The 19,760-nt window shown below is 42.8% G+C and overlaps 1 protein-coding gene across 1 annotated transcript in view; it reads left to right on the top strand.

Annotated features, from left to right (window-relative positions):
- Window positions 1–238: 238 nt before the first annotated feature.
- SMARCAL1 (SNF2 related chromatin remodeling annealing helicase 1) overlaps window positions 239–19,760 on the top strand; it is a 33,469-nt gene continuing 13,947 nt past the window's right edge. The window contains exons 1-9 of the mRNA XM_088519539.1: window positions 239–264; window positions 984–1,940; window positions 2,614–2,664; window positions 4,229–4,489; window positions 5,060–5,110; window positions 8,964–9,147; window positions 10,182–10,332; window positions 11,221–11,379; window positions 13,139–13,204. Of these exons, the coding sequence (XP_088375665.1) occupies window positions 1,073–1,940; window positions 2,614–2,664; window positions 4,229–4,489; window positions 5,060–5,110; window positions 8,964–9,147; window positions 10,182–10,332; window positions 11,221–11,379; window positions 13,139–13,204 (1,791 nt within the window). The 5' untranslated portion in view covers window positions 239–264; window positions 984–1,072. The remainder of the gene's footprint in view (window positions 265–983; window positions 1,941–2,613; window positions 2,665–4,228; window positions 4,490–5,059; window positions 5,111–8,963; window positions 9,148–10,181; window positions 10,333–11,220; window positions 11,380–13,138; window positions 13,205–19,760) is intronic.

Below are 19,760 nucleotides of genomic sequence, written 5' to 3'. Positions count from 1 at the left end.
CGTTGATACGAGCGAGGCCTGGTCGAGAAGGGGCTGCTGCGTCCCCCGGCCCCACACCTCGAGCCCGAGCTGCGCTTCGCGCCCTTAAGATGGCGCAGGGTGATGAAGACTACATTTCCCAGCGTGCGCAGCGGCCCCGCGCCTTGCCCATTCCCGGCATGCGACGCGCGGCGGGGCGCCTTGACCTGCCCAGCGGGGCTGTCGGGAGTTGTAGTCCACGCGGCCGCGCGCCGGTCGGCGGGAAAACGCGGCCTCTGCCGCCCGGTGGGTGTGCGGGGCGGGCGGGCCGCAGCGGAGCCCTGGGCCATGCGCGGCGCCGCGGCCTGCGGGGTGGGTGCCGGGCCCTGAGGGGCGAGGGGGGCCTGGGCAGCGGGCAGGGCCATGGGAGGCTGATGCTTGGGACAGAAGCGGGGCTGGAGCGAGCCCTGCAGCGCGGAGGAGGAGGGCAGAGGATGTGAGGCTGGGAGCGGGCACAGTGAGGCCTTACGGTGCCTGTCACGAGGGCCCCGAGTTTCAGGAGCTTCCTCAAGGCGCAGGATGAGCTTGCCCCTTGTGCCAAGCCTGTGTCTGTGCTGTGAGTGGCCTGAGGCCACTTGGCAAAGATGGGCCCTGGTCCCCTCTTTTGGGTACCAAAAAATTGAAATGTTTCCCACACAAAACTATATGGAGATTAACAGCTTTGCTGGCATTTGCAGGGCACCCTCTGTGCTGCAGGGTTTCCCTGTGCTTGGCTAACAGCTGAGATTGGCAGGGATGGGGCTCCAAGCTGGCCCTGGAGTTCTGTGAGGGGGATTCTCCGTTCCCCATGTGCGCTCTCTGTGCAGAGCTGCCATGCAGAACCCTGCAGCGTTGTCAGCATCTGCTTGCTGATGAAGGCACCTTTACTGTTTTTGTGTAGAAGCAGTTACAGTAATACCCGGTCACTAATGATATTGACAAAACTAAAGCTTCCTTTCTCTCTCTTTTTTGTTGCATTTTTACAGGCTGGCTTCCAATCCTGTAAAGAAGCAACTGCCCCGTGATTAACTCCTGATCTAGTTTTGATTAAGGATTATTGTTTGAGTTGCTGAAGATGTCATCAGGCCTTACAGAGGAGCAAAAGAGAAGAATTGAAGAGAACCGCCAGAAGGCCTTGGCTAGGAGAGCAGAGAGACTAGCAGCTCAGAAGGGAGAGCAGGTGGGGAGCACAGGACCTCAGCTGAAAGAGCACAGTCTGAGCAATCATGGAAACTTGAAGCAAGAAAATGATCATGTCAGGTTCATTAGCCAGCACCAGCGGAATCCAAACTGTCCTGTGGAGCAGAAGAGCCATCTTCATAAAGATGATAGTCATTACACTGCAAAGCAACAGATGGCTGGTTCATCCAGAGAGCAACAAAAGAATTGTTCAGAGGACTCGGAACAAGCGAGCAGTGTTAAACAATTCCCTACAATGATCCCAAATTCTCGAAGTTGTTCCCATCAGTCTAACTCAGATGCTGATGGCCAGAAACATGGTCAACAAGCTTTAATTAATCTTGGTTCATTCCAGCAATCCAAATACTGTCCATCTTTCAAAAACCCTACAGAGCCATCTCAGACTAGATTAACTGATAACTGGCATCCTGATGATATTAAAGATTTACAAAGTCAGAACAAATCTGCCATTAAATGTGTTTTACCACCAAGCAGTGCCACCCCAAGTGGTTCAAAAATGCTGGTAAACACGGGCAGAGCAGCAAGGGAGCAGGGATGTGGTGCCTCTCAGGCCAGTGGTAAGTTTCAGAAGCTGACCAGCTCTGCCAGTGCTTGCTCTGCACCTGATGCTGCCTCTCACAAGAAGGCACACAGTGTTACAAAAGGAAAATGTGTAAAGTATGGGGAAGACCGATTCCAGGTTGAAATAGGGTATAATGCTGAACTCATTGGTGTGTTCAAGAAGATGCCAAGCAAAAACTATGGTAAGAATTGACTGTTCATATCTCTGCTTTACATTGGATCAGAGTTGCAGCATCTGCTGGGCCATAGTTGAGATATATGCTTTTAGCAGTGCATCTGCTACTGGGGTGGTTTATGGAATATTAATGAGGGATTGGAAAAGTAAAGGCAGCTGAAATTGGAAAGAAATTCAGGGACTAAGTACCTTGAGCTTGAGCTTAGCCAAGAAATCAAAAATCCTGCTTTATGAATTATATTTTGAAATGTTTAGTGGTGCCAGCTGCTCAGGGTCTTTGGGGAGTGATGAAAGAGAAGTTGCTCATAAATTGGTGTGGGGAAATGGGTCAGTTTGACTACAGCTGTAGTTCGGAGTTGGTGCACTGATTCTGTTAAGTGGATTGCTGACTGTAGTAAACCCTGCACCTTTTCTGCTTGTTTCTGTGCTTTTCTGCCTGCCATTAATTATTATTACAATTTTATTTTGTTTTTCTTCTCTCCATACATCAGTGTTTTCTGTGAATGTCAGTTGCATTCTTCGCATATTAGTATCTATGCGCTATCTGCCTTTTTGGGGGGCCATGTCTTTCAGGTGTGTGTGGAAATGTTTTGAATGAAAGAATGGATTGTGGGTCTTGTCTGGCATAGACAGGACCACTTTCTTCTGCCTCAAATGATTCATATTCTGCCCTATTTTAGATCCTACTATGAAAAAGTGGAATTTCAGCCTGGATGATTACAGCAGTTTCAGTAAGTTGATAGATTGCTGAATGATAAAAAGGATTCAAGTCTTGCTCCCTACCTTCCCAACCCTAATTATTGTTTGGCTTTGTTATTGTCTGGAGTAATAAAAGAGATAACATTGTATTAAAACAGAATGCCCATCTTTTAGGCGTCTGGCTCGTAACATTTTACTGAGACTTGCTTGTTAATTAAAATAACTTGATTTTTTGATGTAATCTACATGTCGGGAATAGATTGGGTTTTTTTTTTTGCCACTTACTACCTGATTATTTCAGGGTTCAACAAGTCTGATCATAGGAAAACATCTCTGCTGTGCAGGTGCTTCATATGAGTTTATATGCAGAACTAAGTGTTTCTGTGGCTGATGCTTACTTTGTGAGTCTGTCCAAGTATTTTCTTTGTAAACAGCACTTTATTTTTTTACTGTTTTGGGTGTCAGAAGAGGAGAAAAAAAGGGCAGCTGTGTAGGGCCCTGGGTGAGGCTGCATACGAAGTTGCCTTTGTTGGGCATAACAAGAGTGGCTTTATATTTTTCTCTCCTGACATTTTGTTCTGGAAAGACTGAGAGATGATACAAGGCAAATACTTCAGGTAAGCTTTTCAAAAGCCATCATATTGAAGCCCGTGATAAATCACTATTGATTTCAGTGGGAACAGAATTAGACCTGTGTTGAGCACTTTGAAAAACCCACAGTTGAGTGCTGGTATTTTAGCTTCCCATGTGGGTTTCCACACATTTATAATTTAAATGCTTCTGGTTTGCTTGAAATGTATCGAGTACAGATGAGAGCAGAGTCTCTACACCAAGTATCTTGCAAATGAAGGGGATGGGTTTTAGAAATTACCTGGGGCTTTCTTTTCCTTAAAGATATCAAAAGTATGAGTTTTCTACGGAAAATCCCTGGTGACAAGCATAAGGCAATGTGATCAGCCCTGGCTATCATTATAGCGTGGGAAAAAATACCCTGGGGGAAGACGACTGATTTAAAAAGGTCTTGGTCTGAACTTCTTGTCAGTCTTTAAATGCAAAAGCTATTATTTTTAAACTTTAGGCTGTTAGTTTTGTTTTTATTGTTATTTTGTTCCCATAGTAAATTTCTTTCCTTATACTACAAACATGCACTGAAGTGTAGAAACAGATAAAGAATTTTAAAAAGTTGAAAACATACGTTTTCTAGTTTCTGTCAGTAATAGTAGTTGTAGAGGTGAAATCTAGCTACCTGCTGCTAAAACAGTGGCATTCAGAATCTTTTGTTTGGTACAGTGGGAGTAGAAAATCTACTTCAGTGGCCTCCCAGGCTTCTGCTATAAACAAGACTTTCACTTGGTGTTCTGAATCTTATCTTTGGATTGACTTATCTTTGGATTCGGATTGGCCAATTAGCTGTGTTCAATCTAAAAGTAAATTATTTTAAAGTAAAGTTTGATAAAATCCAAATGGTTTATTCATGTTCATGAAGGTCTTTTGTCCTCTTGTCCCTTCTTTTCCTGAAGTGTCCTGTGCATCTTTAGTCTATTCATGGTCTTAGTTACTCATCTTTGCTCTGCATCCTGTGTTTTTTTTCTCTAGTTGAAGCAGCGAATCAACTTTCCTCAGTAATTTTGGTACCATTAGAAGGAGAAAATGCTGGGGACTTGGTGTCAAGCTCTCATTTCATCAGCAGTGGGGCCGATATGAAATCCCTTTTGAAGATATGCAACAACTGGAAGAAACCCTCAGCCCTTGTCAAAGGAAAATGTGTGCTGATCTCCCGCTCCCGGTTTGAGGTTGATATTGGGTATTCTGCAGAAGTGATTGGAGTGTTCAAACAGATGAATTCCAGAAATTATGGTGAGTGTTTATTGTTCCCTTAATCTAGGGAGATTTGGGTTTGGGTTCTGCTGGAGCTCTGTGAGAACTACGGAGGAGATTGATTAAATTCTTGTCCGTTCACTGTGTTATGCTCAAAATCATGCTTATGGGTGGAGGAAGCCTACCTCTTTTATATCTTCCTTTGTACAATGCTGAGAACATCATTTATAGGATACGGAGAAGCAAATGAAAGTGACCGTGTTACTAACTGTAGTCAGACTGGATAGGAGCCTTCATGTGCTCTCTTTGTGCCTCCTACAGTGAGAAGAAAGTGTTTATTGAAGTCCTTGGGCAGGTGGGTTAAATACAGTGGCTCACTGATGGAACTGAGCTTGGCTTGTTCCACTCACATCTACATAGATATCCACACTTTGAAGTCCTCTTCATGCTGTTTGTTTAATATGAAGGCAGACAGGAGAAAAATGATTGCTAGACAAGATAACTATTTTAAAGCCTTTTTATAACGTAGAGGATATGGATGGGCAGCACTTTTCTTACAGACATTGTCAAAAAGTGTTTTTAAAGGAATCTTTGTTTTAACTATTGCAGATATGAAGACCAGAAAATGGAGTTTCCTGCTGGAGGACTATCCCAAACTAAGTGCGTAGATATGTTTTTCCTAGCAAGGGCTACTTTCTGGGTAGGGAAATGAATTCTAACTTGTTTTCTTAAGCTAGGCCTTTTTACACTGGGGAGATAAGCTGCTAATGAACCACAGAGCAGGTGTCTTCTTATTTTATCAAATGTTTACACTGTTTTCTTGGACTCAAGACTTTATAAAGGGATCTTGTTAATGGCAGTCCTTTTAAGGCCCTCATCAGAAGATGGCCCTATTTTGTCAGTTTCTGCACAAATATTTATAGACGGGATTTGTGTTGGGGAATTTCTATACATTTCCTTACATGATGTAAGGCATGTATTTACTTTAAAAAAATAATTTTGGTTGCCCATAACTTACTGCAGCTCAGCTTGAACTTAAGGAGCTGCAGTGGGATGGGCTCCTCTCTTTCCCCTTGCCAGATTTGAAAAGGGAGGTATTGTGGCTGCCAGGTCTTCATGTCCTTATAGATGTTCTGCCTTACTCTCTCCTCCATGCCAACCTGCCCGGCTCTTTGCTCCCTTCTGTGCATACATCAGTTCTGAAGCTGGCACAGCCACTTCTTGCTCAGAAGAGAGCACAGAGCAAACACATGTCAGACTGTTTTATTGCCAACTCATGCTTCAGTTTGCTACAAGATTTAAGTAGTGTGTATGGTGTCATGCTGTTTCATTTCACACCCAGCAAATTTTCTTTTCAGGTCAGGGCACTGGGTTTTCAAGTCTATTGATGATTTCTGTAATAATCAGTTCATCCACAGTCACTATCTGGCTGCTCACTGCCTAGCTGATAATGTTCAGCCTCGTATTTTACTGCTAGTAGTAATTGCTTTGCAGACAGCACACAGCTGTTAGGGTTTTAGTTGATGAACGAGCAGGTTGGAATCGAGGTCGCTTTCCCATAGCTGAGTTGATTGTGGGGCAAACACTGCTCGCTTGTCTCATTGAATGGTGCAGATCTGCCTGAAGCAGGTGCTCTCTGTAGAACTTCATGATGTTCTAAAATACTTCAGTTCTAGGTTGGTAGGTGCTTTAAAAAAAGCTTTGCAAAAAAATCTTTTAGAGCGTATCATTTTCTCTTTTCAAGTGGAATCAAAGTGCTTAGTATTGCTACAGTGTTCATTTCTGGGTAGAAGCAGACTAGTAAAATCCTGGCTTTCTGTGCCCATACGGGGTTGGTAAAAGTGGGGCTTGCTGAAGTGAAACATAGAACTGTTATTTTTAAAAGATGGACGCTGCTTTGCGGAACCAACCTCAACAGCATGCTCCCAGCACAGCTGCTTCTTAGCTTTGTATATTACGTTAGTACTGTTTTGAGATGAAAAACATCAGTACTAAGTATTTTATAATTATTACTTACCACTCGGGTTGGCCTGCTCTGTTTCTCTTAGTACTTGTGTGAAGGAATGACGCTGCAGAGTTTGACTGGGAGAAGCATTAGCAGATACTAGGCAAGATGCTCTGCACGAGTCCTTAGAGAGCTGAAACGCTGTGGTTTAGAGTTGTACTGCTCCAGCATTGCCTCTTGCTTCCACTAGATAATAAAGTATGTTTAATAATTGAATATCTGGATGCTCCTATGATGATTGCCTTAGGAATGCTAGCTGTAGGGCTGAAAGTCACTTGTTGTGGCTCTGTAAAATAGGCAGCTTCTTAGCGTGATGACAAGTGAATATGTCTTGGTAGAGACTTCATTATGACACTCCAGGTTTGGGATGTTAATAGTCTGCAATTTCAGAGAGAGTTGATGATCTCGCATACTTTGCAAGAAGGGATCTGTTTGTGTAATGAGATTGATCGAGTAGCACGTGCTAGGCAGACTGAGCAAACTTGGCATCTCCTAGATTATACAACTATACAACTAGTGCAGTGTTTTTCGCATTAAAGGAAATATTTAGAATCCCACAGGTTTAAGAAAAAAAATATCTCTGAAGATGCTCTTGCAGGATCTAATTGTGAGGTTATTTGAGGTTTCCACCACATGCCTTTTTGAGGAATAGCATTAGCTTTGTGCCTGTTCATTTACCTACTTCAAAACAACACATTTTTTTAAGGCTGGTTGCCATTTCCCGCAGTAATACTCGTTAGTTGGGAACTGTTTGTAGAGGTTAATGTCTCTTTGCCTAGTTGCTCAGTCATCTTTATATAAAGGTCATTTCAATAAAAAATGTCTGTTGGATGATTCATGCCAGTGGCAGATATATCTTAATCACTCTCCCAGCTCATGTACAGAACAATAGCGACAGAATTATCAGTGAACAAATTGTAGCAATTATGCTAACACATAGCTCAGTCTGTGAGTGTAATAACAAGTTTGTGCTGTACTTCGGGGGGAGAGAGTTCCTGCTATTGAAGAAGTACAAATTAAACGGGAGAGTTAAAAAAAAGTTTGGGCCATTGCCCAGCTGCGAATGGAAATCTTTTCATATGTATATTTCTTAGAATTGCTTTCCCCCTTCATATAGCAGGGGTCTATTCTACTGCCTTCCTTTTGGAGATAACAACTAAAATTAAAATATCCAACTGAATTCTGGAAATGCAGTTTCTGGTGTCGTAGTATGTCTTTATTTCAGTTTGCATAGCTGTGGTTATATTTGCAAAAGGAGTTATTTTGCATCTTCCTGGCTTTATATACAAACTGAGCACTAAGTACAGAAAAGATGTTTCCCACAGTAAAGGTTCTGTGCACATGTTTTTTTGTGTCTACTGTGAAAGTATCTTTTGTGTTTCTGTCAGTGGCCAAAAACTAACTACTAAACATGGTTCCTATTCCCAGCTCACTTACTGCATCTTTTAAACTAGTATTTGTTTTCTTAAACACTTACCATTAGAATAAGATTTTTTTTTTAACTCTTTCTGGGATGGGATAGGAAAGCTGCCAGAGGGGACTGATAGAAGATTGTCTGGGAGACAAATTGTCCTACACTTTGCTTGTTATGATAAGACATAAAACTAAGCAAAAAGATGAAGGCCTCAACAACTTTGTGCGATGGAGGTTCCCTTGGTTGCCTTTGGTTTGACTGGAAAAGTTCTGTGCTGCAGATGTTGGTGAGGAGCTGCATGGGTGAAACCTCAGTGGTGGAGAGGTTTAAGTGGCTGCTTGTGAGCAAATACAAGCCTGCAAATTATTTCCATCTGGGAAAACTCTGTCTGAGTTGGTATTTGCTGTCAGTGCCACGTCCCAAAAGGGTGTCTGGGTGGTACTGAGGGCGATATAGGACAGGTCTTCAGAGAGTTAAGATGCTACCTGTTTTTTTTTCTGAATGTGGTGAATGAAGGATGATGCAGTGGACGCAGAGTGAAACCTGTGTGACTTTGGGGAAGAACAGGAGAAAAGAGTTTGCAAGACGCTTACATATATATGGTCTTCTTTAGGTAATTATCTTGGCTTCTGATCGTATGCTTAAGGATTGTGGAGTCATCCGATTTTAATGTCAGTGTTTAATGCAAAATCCCAAAGCCAAGATCAAGATGCTCCAGCCTTCTAAGCACTGGAGAGCTCTTTGCTTAAATCCCTACTTTTATTCCTAAACAAGTGTGTTCTAAGCTATGAGCAATGTGAATAATCCAGTTCCAGCTGCATTAGCAGCAGTCACCTTGAACGATGGCATCAGACATTTTTAATTCTTTATAGCTAAGTGTAAATATGATGGGCGGGGATGTGATTCATCATGTGGTGCTGATAGAGACTCAAGGGAAGAAGCCAGGCCAACATCTGTGTGTGATGCAGTGCTTTCCTGAGCTGTCTGAGCACAAGAAATACGTTGTTGATGAGGTCAACAGACTCACGGTGACATTGGCAATATAAGCTGTGTGTGTTGCCCCTTCTCATAACAGGCTGCTCTGTTCTTTGCAGTGGAAGTGGTGCAGAGCCTGGCGTCAGCAGAGGTGGAGCCACTGCCCAGGGCAGTAATACAGACTTTCGCTACTCAAATAGAGAGATCCACGTCGCAGATGATGGACATTCCTGATGCCGACCTTTCAAAAGTGGACTCCAAAATTGTGACGAGCCTCATGCCCTTTCAGCGGGAAGGTGTGAAGTAGGTCCTGTCCACGTGCAGAGCTAGTCCTTTATCTAGAACTGGGTGCTCAATATTGCTAATTGTTCTCATGATCTTTTTTGGAGGGTTCCACAACTCTAGAGAGTCTTGGGTGGTTGTACTCTGGGACTTAGATAAACTCTTGGTGGGTTTAAATTTTTTTGATTGACATACCTAGTACATACTGCTATCTGATTTCTCTCTAGAATTTTTCATTATGAGTCAGGTGCAAAGCAGCATTTTGCTAGTATTAAAATTGTTCAAATTATGCTTTGATCTGACTCCCTTGATTCAGAATATATCTAAGTGTCCTAAGACTTTTTGATTTTGTTTGTTTGTTTTACCCAATTGCTTTTTTAATATTTTAATATTGGGCACATTTGGGAAAGTTTCACTCATGCTATCAAAAATGATTAAATGATTAATTGTATGTGCAGAGAACCTTTTTAATATCCCTACTACCTGTGGTCAATGGTTGCTGACACCAAGAGGAATCCAGAAAAGTCTTTACCTGATACTAAAATAGCATTATTATTTATAGTGTTTTCTTAGCCTGACTAAAATGAACCTTAAGAACATAAATAATACCGTGCAAAGAATGTGCTGAAGCCTTGAGACTACTCCTTGTGTGAGATCCAAGTTTCTAAGAGCTGGACTGAGCTCCAAGCTTTAAGACTTGTGTGCACACACTTGTCTGCATATGCATGTGTGTCTTGCTCATTTGCATTAGGCTGAGTGAGAAGATCTGAGTTTACTGAAGAATCCAGATCCCTTCCAAGAGATCCACTTTATAGATTTAATCTGCAGAGGCATCTAGATTTTTCAGGTACAGTGAAGTGGGCTGAAGACATTAACTACAGTTGACACTATTCAACGTTGTGTCATCCATGGTTTGCAGGATTTAGTTCTGTTCCTTCTTCCTTAATTCTTTTAGAAAGAGCTCCTTGCCTGCTCTAAGCTGTGTTCTTAGCTGCAGGGACAAACTTTAGACCATTTCTTGGTTCTTACATGTTTCTTCTCTCTCTCTTCCACAGTTTTGCAATTCTAAGAAATGGACGTTTGCTTCTTGCAGATGACATGGGCTTGGGCAAGACTATCCAGGCGATCTGCATTGCTGCTTATTACAGAAAGGAATGGCCCTTGCTCGTGGTGACTCCTTCCTCTGTGAGGTTTACGTGGGCAGAGGTACTTCCACAAGTGAAGGGACTGGGACCGAGATGCCATTCCCCACCATCACTGGTTGGATCTGTTTGTGTAGGGACCAAACCTTCATTGCTAGATTCCCAGTCAGTTCTCTTCAGAGAACTGCAGAGCGGTTGGTGCCCCTGGGCGCAGAATTACAAGTGAAATGAGGGGTGCTCAATACCTAACAGAAGAATTTGGGGAAAGATATCCTCCTTGGGTGTGTGCAGCATTTCAAGAGCTTGTTTTGAATAAATATCACCATATGTATTTCAGTTGCTGTCATAGAGCAGCTAGCTGGTGAGATGTCAGCTTGATAGCTTGATTTTTATTTATTTATAGCAGGACCAGTAGTGGAATAGGTGGTGGGTTTTTTTGTTTGTTTGCCTTTTTAAACAGGAGGAGCTGTATTTCATTGTGCCTGTGGAATAAATGCTGCTGTAGTGTGAAATATTTACTGCCTGGAAGTCTGTATTTCACAGCCTGAAGTTTCCTGTTAAAAAGAAAACTGTAAATTTCCCTGCCAGTAGTGGTCATTGCATTGCTATTCTGGCTCTGAGAGTAGCAAATAAAATTGTCAGAAGGTTATGCACATTTCTACTGGAGATCAGAGTTTCTTTTTCAGTAAGAAATAAGAATTAGACCCTTTCAAGTTTTCCTAGTTGCGGAAGTGGTTTTGGCCTTCTGTGCCTGACTTCCTGCTTGCAGTGTTGTTGGCTTGGTGTTGGCTGCTTAACCCTTCCTTGCTTCTGCTTATTTGTAATTGTGGGTGGGGTGGTCCCCTGTTCCAAGCATTCATCAGGGGGCCAAGTTACAATCTGTGAAGGGCTTGGGGATCCTGACAGAGGGCATGAGAACCAGAATGCCATTAATCGCTCTCTTCTCTTCCAGGCATTTCACAGGTGGCTTCCATCTTTGAGGCCAGGTAGCACCAACGTCATAGTGTCTGGCAAAGACAACCTAACAGCAAGCTTGATTAACATTGTCAGCTTTGACCTCCTCAGCAAGATGGACAAGCAGCTCAAAGACACTTTCCAAGTAGTTATTATTGTAAGTGTTGCACTGATCTTTGAAGTTAATTGCATGCTGTAAGTGGGGTAACCTTTGTGTTGTACAGCAGAGAAGTGCAAGGAGGCCTTATTTGGGACTGAAATTATATTGTAATTGTGGCTGTGATCACAGCTCTGTCCATAAGCAGTAGTAGTAGATCACTCTAAAACCTTTTAAGATAACTAATAGAGTCTCTTTGCCTTTATGATTCCTGAGGCTGTTTTCTTTTCTGCTGGATATGGTACTTCTCTGGTTTACTCATGGTTGGGCATGTCCTTTGGCTGGAGAACCGGGTACTCCATGTGATGCGTCCTGGATTTTTATCCCTGTAAGGAAATCCCTCTTCAGATTGATTTCAGTGTTTATCGAGTAAATCAGACAACCTCTCAACACCACGTATGTGTGGGTAAAACATGAAAATCTCCTTTTGCCTATGTTCTACTGGCAATGTGCATTCAAGTTTTCTTTGATCTTTTGTCATTTACTTTGTAAATGACTTTGAAATCCATTGTAACCTTTATAAGGAGCCATGGCAATAGGAGTTTCTCTGGATTATCACTTAGTAAAATTTCAAAATATCTAATATGTCAAATCCAGCTTGGATCAATAGCAACTGAAAGTAATGACATAGCTTCTTGTGAACATTCAATGTTCTCAGCCTGGTTAACAACAAACAGATGCACCTGTCACCCAAATTATGATGACTGGAACTTAATAGGACTTTTGTTTCTCAGCAGCAGCTGGGAAGATGGGAATAGAGTGACCTGGGAGACCACTTTACTCATGCAGGGATTGTTTGTCACCACCCACTCCCAAAGCGCTCCATCAGGAGGGTAGAAATGCAGATTGTTGATTTTTATTTGCTGCTGTTTGAGGTGGAGGGACTTGGGCTCTGAGTCTGTTGCTCTGGTACTGTTAACCAGCCCTGAGCTGACAGGTCTTCCCTCTGTGTATTTATATGTTCAGTTTTTAACACTGTACGTGTTTTTACAGATGAGAATAGTCCTACTGAGTGTTGTGCTTCTTTGCTTTTTCTTCCAATCTTTTTTTTTTGCTGCTGGGGCCATGAATGCGGCTTATTTGTTACCTGGGAGGAAGAGGGCTGTGCCTGGGGGGCTAAGCAGTTGTACTGTCCTGCATGCATGGCTGCTTGCTCATCCACACGTGGCAAGATAAGAACGTACCCTTGGAGGGTGCCGATTGCTTTTGTGTCTAAGTTCTGCCTAGCTACAACAGTAGAAATGGATCCTGTTTGGGGCTGATGCCTCAAGTAGGAGGCCATTATCCACCTGGTGAGCCCTATCAGCAAAACAGCTGGATCCTAATTAGATTTCTCTTTTTCTTGTGGTTTTCATTAACCCTTTTGCTTAGGGAAGTGGCAGTGTGGAGGCTTCCTGTGTTTGCTACATTTTAAGGATGCATTTTGGCAAATGACTACCAGTGGTGGAAACGGTTTCTCTTTCTCCTCCTCTCTCCTCCCCCATCTACTCACTTGCTGTGGTTGTTTACAATTCATGGCTTTAAGGTTTGATTTCTGTTCTATTTGCTTGCAGCTATGGATTTTAGTGCAGGAAACCCTGCTGCTCCCTTTGCCATCTTCATGTTTAGAATCTGATGTGACTGTCCCAGCTCTTGAAACCTCCTCTCTGATGACAGCCTTGTAATATTAGATAGGCAAGGATGCTGGGAATTCATTCTTTATCGAGGAGCTGGACTGTGGCTCACAATTCTCTTCATTTTTGTACCTGTTTTGTTTCAGGATGAATCTCATTTCCTAAAGAACGTAAAAACTGCACGATGCCGAGCTGCCATGCCTCTTCTAAAGGTGTGTATGTGGTGTGCCAAACCTTCAGCAGTTCATTTCCAAGGCTCTCTATTCCAGGTGTAGGAGTGAGCAGCTCAGATCTGCTGTTGTGCCAATGAAAATCCAGGTAGCACTGCATTGATCCAAGAGCAGGATTTTCTCTGTCTTAGCTGCCTCTTCCCATGTGAATGTTGGATAGTGAAGCCCCAAAAAAGAGATCCAGAGCTCATTTGATCTCATCCTGGTAGTGCCACTGACAACTAGTTTTTATCTGGGGGGGATTGTTAATAGTAAGCTAAAGGTTGTTGTCTTTGTAATGATAACCTCATCATTCTATTTAAGGGTCTGATGCTTGTCCTCTGTTGGCTTTGGAAAGGCTTCAGGCTTCAAGTGTTTGGAAACCGAGTAGGAAGGCCCATATTACTGGCAATTTAAAGTACCGTACCTGGGATCTGTGTCCTAAAATGATGGAAAGTAGCAACTTCATCTCTCTGCAGAATACTCATAAAGCAGCCTCAGTTTTCTGTGTGTAGCTTTGTAAGGATCATTTTGCCGAAATTTTGTGAGCTACAAGATAGAAGTGAGTGAAGGATGATATCCTATTAAATGGAGATTACATGCCTTTGTGAACCTACTAAGAATTTACCGTTTTATGCTGTCACATCAGTGGTCATGCAGAATTGAGAACTGGTGCTTCTGAAACTGAATTTCAGACTCTTAAAAGTGTTCAGAGTCTCATGTTCACGCCACGTGTTTTCCTGATTGTAAACAGTATATGGTAAGAAAGGACTGGAACCTTTTAAGAACATTTACTATTAGATGCTCAGAAAACCAGGTCAGTTAGTAGGTTTGTCCTCAACTGCTAGTGATGTGCTCGCTGCTGGCACAGGGCATCACAGCAATGTTCTCTCATTTGAAAGAACAGCCAAGATGTGGGGAGCTTTCATTACTGGAATGTTAGTTTTAATAACTGTACTGTGTTATCTTTTATCAAGTTAGCATGACAATGTGACAGTATAGGAGATAGTCAATATGGTAAAAATGGGAGCATTTCAGTATTTTACAAGGTACAATGAGACTGTTGAATAAAACCAATTGATAAATGTGCTGCTATTTGTTGCCAGAAGTCTGAGTCCTGAGGATAATATTCTTGCTTCTGCTTCCTTTTCATTAAAAGGACTAGAGCAGTAGAGAAGAGGCCAAGGTAGGAGCTCAGAAGATACCAAATACAGCTGTGTCTTAAGGCAATGCCTTCAGTAGGGACTGATGTGCCAGAAGCAATATCAAGGTGTGCCAGAGCTGTAACCAGTGCCCTAGAGCTGACTCAGTGCCATTGTCCAACATTAACTGTTGCTGCCCTTGACCTGCTTTAAACTTTCTTAAATGGCTGTAGTTAGTTGTACTTCCTCTGAGGTTCTCCACCTCCTGAAGAAACAAAAGCTAAGTGAGGTGCCAGAAGGGGTTAAAGTAACAAGAGCTCCAATTTTCCTGGTCGTCAGTGGTAAAAGCCCTGCAAGGGAAATGACAACTTTTTGGGGGTTGATCAACCATTGCTAAGCTGTGAGCCTTTCCAAGCCTTCGGAGGTTCAGAGCTTTCTCCAGACTCTGGTCCTACTGCCTTCAAGCTCTTTGGTTGCTGTAAGGCAGATTTTCTGAGACACCCCTTTACCCAAATCTCACAGGGGATGCTTCGGTAGCTTTCTAGAATAGCAGATAGTGATGTGTCTTCTGAACCTGAAACCTTATCCTTGAACTGCTTATGAGGAGAGGAAAAAAGAAATTAAAGACCTAGGAAATGTGATCTCTGGGCTTTAGTTGCTACAAACATTTGTGAGTCTATAACAACACAGGCCAGGTCTAAATAGAAATGTTTGAGTCTGACAATATCACTTCCATTGGACTCAATGGGCTCTTTTTTATCTTGGTAGGATCTGCTCCTGTGACTTCACTGCTTGAATATTATCTAAAATATAACAAATGTCTAGACAGAACTGCATAATTATCAAATTAGATCAATACATCCATAATAAAGATGACTTAACTTGATCATTAATTTTGAATCTCCCTTTTTAAACAGCCAAGTCCAAACTCTATCACTGAAATACTTAGCCCATGGTTACCATACTTAAGCCAAACTCTAATCTTAAATATCTGAAGATATGGGTAGTTTTGCAAATGAAATGTTATAAATTATATTTTTAACCCCTCAGTTATAAATCATACTTTCTTACAGTTCTTTGTATGTTGTGAAGCAAGTGCAGAATGGCATTGTCGAAGAGCCATGTGTTAAACACCTGGTCCGAGTCTGATAGTTGGGATCTCCTAGAAGTTTTGCTCATATTTAACAAAAAAAAGAACTTTTTCTTTCTCTGTGTAGCACTCGATATCTTTTATGACAGATTTTGCCTCTAACCTGTCAGAAAATTGGAGAAGTTTTGCCTACAGACAATGGGAAGTGTGATCAGAAAGACTTCGGGCCTGTATAATAGCCTGAAGGATGTGGTGCCATGTTCCCTACTTGGTAGCTTGACCCAAGTTACTATCACTTTAGAATAAGCATATAGATGTGTCATGCCCTATTATTTTTATTGACCAAAACTTGGAGGGAGGAACTAACCATTGCCCAGACGGTGCTTTAGAGTGAGCTGAGCTAGGAGCAGCAGGATTTCTTACTCCCTTCAAGGTCCCTGTGGATGCGCAAGCTTGTGGACTGCCAACTTGTACATAGAGGAGAATTCTTCACCTGCCTGTGCCGAGTCAGTGGTGGAGTCTGTACACAGCCTGTGTGCATCCCTCCAAAAACACGGAGGCGTATGGATTGAAAGCTGTAATTGAAAACAGTCCTTTGATGTCTTGGCATGTGGCAAAAATCCCCTTTCAAACTCGGCCAGCTTTCATGCCAGCCAGTCTGTGCCAGCAGCTGTGTGAGATCTGTCCCCATCTCTGATAGTACTCAAGGAAAAAAGTTCCTGTGTTCAGAAGAAAGTCCTTTCCTCTTGCTTCCAATAAGACTAGTCTCATGTTGCTCGGCTTTGGCTGAGCTGCCATTGTCAGGCCTGGCTTGTCTCTACCCCCTGATCCACAGGTGTGACAATCAGTAATAGGACCTACTTGTCACCTTGCTGTTTTTTCTTTTTTGTTCTTAGTGTTCTGTTTCGTGTTTTTCAGGCTCATGCCTGGGAGTACATTCTCTTGAGCTTGCTCAGTACTGCTTGTTTCCTATGACCCTGCCTGACTTTCGCCTCTCCAAGGCAAAAAATGTTGTGTTCCAGGTTTTGTTCGAGTTTCATTTTTTTCTTCCAACACTAGACTGGCCCACAGTCTAGTGAGCAGTGGAGAGGGATTCTGTATGCTACCAGTATGCAGGAAACATCAAAGCCCCAGGGGAAGTAGATGAAGAAACAATGAAGTAGAAGTTTCTCACTGATCTTTGCTGGGGTCTGCTGGGGACTTGGGTGAAAAGGAGTCTGCATCCTTTGACCAGCTAAAATGCTGCCTTTTCTTTGTTTGTCTGTAATTGCATGAGTGTCACAACGCAATGGAAATTGGAGAATGTCCCATTGGAATGTGGATAAAAGTTTGGAAGCCTTATAGAAAGTTTTAATGAAAAACTGGTTTAGAAAAGAGAGAAATAAAAGTAGTACCTAATCAGAGGTTCCAGTGACATAAAAGGGACTCATTTCCATTGTGCTCCATGTGAGTTTTGTTCCACAGCACACCGGTAACGCTGCTCATGTGAGTGTTCCTCTGGAGCTGCTCTTCAGGTTGATAGTGTGATGACGTCCTGATGTGTGCAGGGTTAAGGGTCTCTGCTGTTACGGAAGTCCAAATACATTGTGGAACTGGAATCTTGATACTTTTTGAATGACCTTGTTTTAATAAAGAGATGCTCAAAAATAATAGAGGGAAGGTCAATACTGAAGGTGAAGAGGAAACAGCAACTTCTCCCTTTCCAGTGCAAAATAAATAGTTGCTCTCTTTAGGCATTGAAACTCCATAGAAGCTGTGTAAAGAAGCCTTTGCTCATTGTCAGCCACTGAGAGAAGGAACTTTTCCTGAAATCAGAGAAGCTGTGGGCCCTCCAGGCCTGTGCTGCATCTTTAGCTCTGCTCACAATTTCCACTTCCCCTCCTTCTTAACTAGGGAAGTCACAGGGATTTTTCCTGTTGCAGGTGCTTGTCACTGTTGGACACATGTTCTGTGTTGGGGTGTGTCTTGAGCAAGAGGCACTTACATTTTGGGGATACCCACTAGATGATCCGTCTATGAAATGCAGGTTGCTATCTCACCTAAGAGCAGAAATGAACTCTAAAAACAGCTATAGCCCCTTACCTTTATCGATTCTTTCATTTTTATCAAGTAATTTTGTTATTTAATGGTCAGTCTTAAATTTTTCATTTGCCAGGGTAATGTGTTCTTGTTTTAAGCAGTTCAAAAAGACCGAGTAAGCAAATTTGGGGACACAGGTAACTGTACATCCTGAACCAGTCAGGTTTAAAGTAAGCGTGTCAGTCTGTTAGCATATGGCAGAGCTCATGCTGTGAAATTCATTTAAAGCCAAGAGAGTCATTGTATGTTAATGAGGCTCTTTGCATGTTCAATTATTTCTTCATGGCATAACCACCCCACTCACACCCTGGAATCAGCTGGGTGCTGGATTTTGACCTCTAAAGTAAGTGTCACTGTGGGGGTTAGCACCTCATAAATTACTCTTTGACTTTCAAAAATGACTTTTATAAACATTGTCGCAGCTGGGAAATTAAATCCTGGCTGATATATTGCATGCGCAAGCAGAGCGCCATAATGCCCCAAATGTCTTTTCTTGCTCCATAAATGGGAGCTACGAAAGAGGTCTCCACTAATCAAGTAAGTGTCCGAGTTCCCTTAAATAATCTCCCAGGAAAGTAGCTGTAAGAACAGTCACAGGGATATGAGGGGCATTCTGGTGGGAAAGAGGACACTTCCTACCTAACTGCTCATGGGGAGCTGCAGCTCTGTGTGCAGATACGTAACAGTTCATGACCAATGACTTTCTAGAAAGAGCTAGAATGTCCTTGCTGGTCACTGAGATCTTATTTTCTGCAGCTGCTGTTCCATATTGTTGTTATAAGCTTTGGAAGAGAGAGGGTAAACTGTCACTTCTGACACCACAGAAGGTTCAGGAGGAAACAGGAATAAGCAGTAATCAGCAGAGATTTCTCTGCAGGAGCAAATCTTTGTTGGCTTCTATTTAGAATGAGTTGCCAATAGCAAAAGAAATGTGATTCAGATCTCGCTTTAACCCAGGATTCAAATGTGTCTTCAACACTTGGAGCCTTGTCTCTCTAAGAGTCTTCTTTCAAGGGTTTTAAGTCTGAAAAGGACCTTTGGAATAACTAGTTAGACCACCATAGGAATTTTATCATAGGAATTTTTTTTTTCTGGAATTAATATTTTTTCAAGCTGTTCACACCTCGTGTAGAGCTAATGTCTGCCAGATTTTTTTTTCATCTTCACATCTTGATTTGTAAAATGGTTAATTATAGAAGATGTATCACAACCCTTGCTAAGTTCTTGTGGTGGTTAATTGCCTTAGCTGTTCCAAAAAGAATTTTTTTTAAAAAAAAAATGCACATAGAGGAGCAGCATCTGGACAAGTTTAGAATCCAAGTGACATGGAAATAATTCCCTCTTTTGGTGTCTCTTTAGAGATAAGGGAAGGAGTAAAGACTCCAGCTAATTGTTTTCACTGCTTGGGAGTCAGGGGTCCAGCCTCATCTCCTGTAGTAGATCCTGGGTGGAGGAGCTTTGGTGGAGGGATAAGACATTTCAGGACAGTTGGCTTTACGCTGCATTTAGCATGTGCTGGTCAGTTGTGAGTGTCACTTTAGCTTGGTCCAGGGTTATCTGGAAGGAGCTGACTCATTTGCTTACTGGAAAACAGGTGTTTGCCTTGTTGCTAGACTGAATTATCTTCCTTGGGAATTCAGCCTTCCTCCAATTGTGTGACTCTACACAGCCCAGTTTTAGTGCTACTACTTTTAGAAGCCTCAGTTGAAGTGGAGCTTTCCCACTGGGGCCACAGCATGTGAATTCCCCCTGACTTCCAGGAGCAGAGGCAGGGGTGGGGAGGAGCAAGGTGCTGTGAACCCATGTGCAGCCAGTTCACCCCTGATGGGGCTGTGTCTCCAGGGAGTCCCCCTGCACTCGTGGGGTAGCAGCCCAGAGGAGCAGGGGCACCAGCAGGAACGGGGGCACCACACAGCCCCGCGGTGCTCGTCTCCTGCCATGTCCGCGACTTCTGCTGGCTCTCCCAGGAGCTTCTGGTGAAATCACAGTTGTGCTCTCTCCTCCTCCTCCATCCTAAACTTGATCTACTCTTAGGGAGCAGGTAGCCAAGTAACCTGCAGGCTGACTTCCCCCCCCCCCACAGCAGTGGCCTGTGGCCTCCTGCTAGTCTGGGAGGAAGAAGTTTGATTCTGAGGTTTTCTGCCAATGTGGAACTAGCTTGTCTTTCCTTTCCAAAGATTTCCCAGGCTGCTGTCAGTTAACACCTGAAAGACTTCTGCAAAGCACTGGGTATTGTCCAGGCTCTGCT

The sequence above is a fragment of the Tinamus guttatus genome, unplaced genomic scaffold (assembly GCF_059628265.1).
Source record: "Tinamus guttatus ecotype Peru unplaced genomic scaffold, ASM5962826v1 Tinamus_guttatus_pri_ptg000060l, whole genome shotgun sequence".
NCBI lineage: Eukaryota > Metazoa > Chordata > Aves > Tinamiformes > Tinamidae > Tinamus > Tinamus guttatus.
This window is presented reverse-complemented; position numbering and strand designations above follow the sequence as displayed.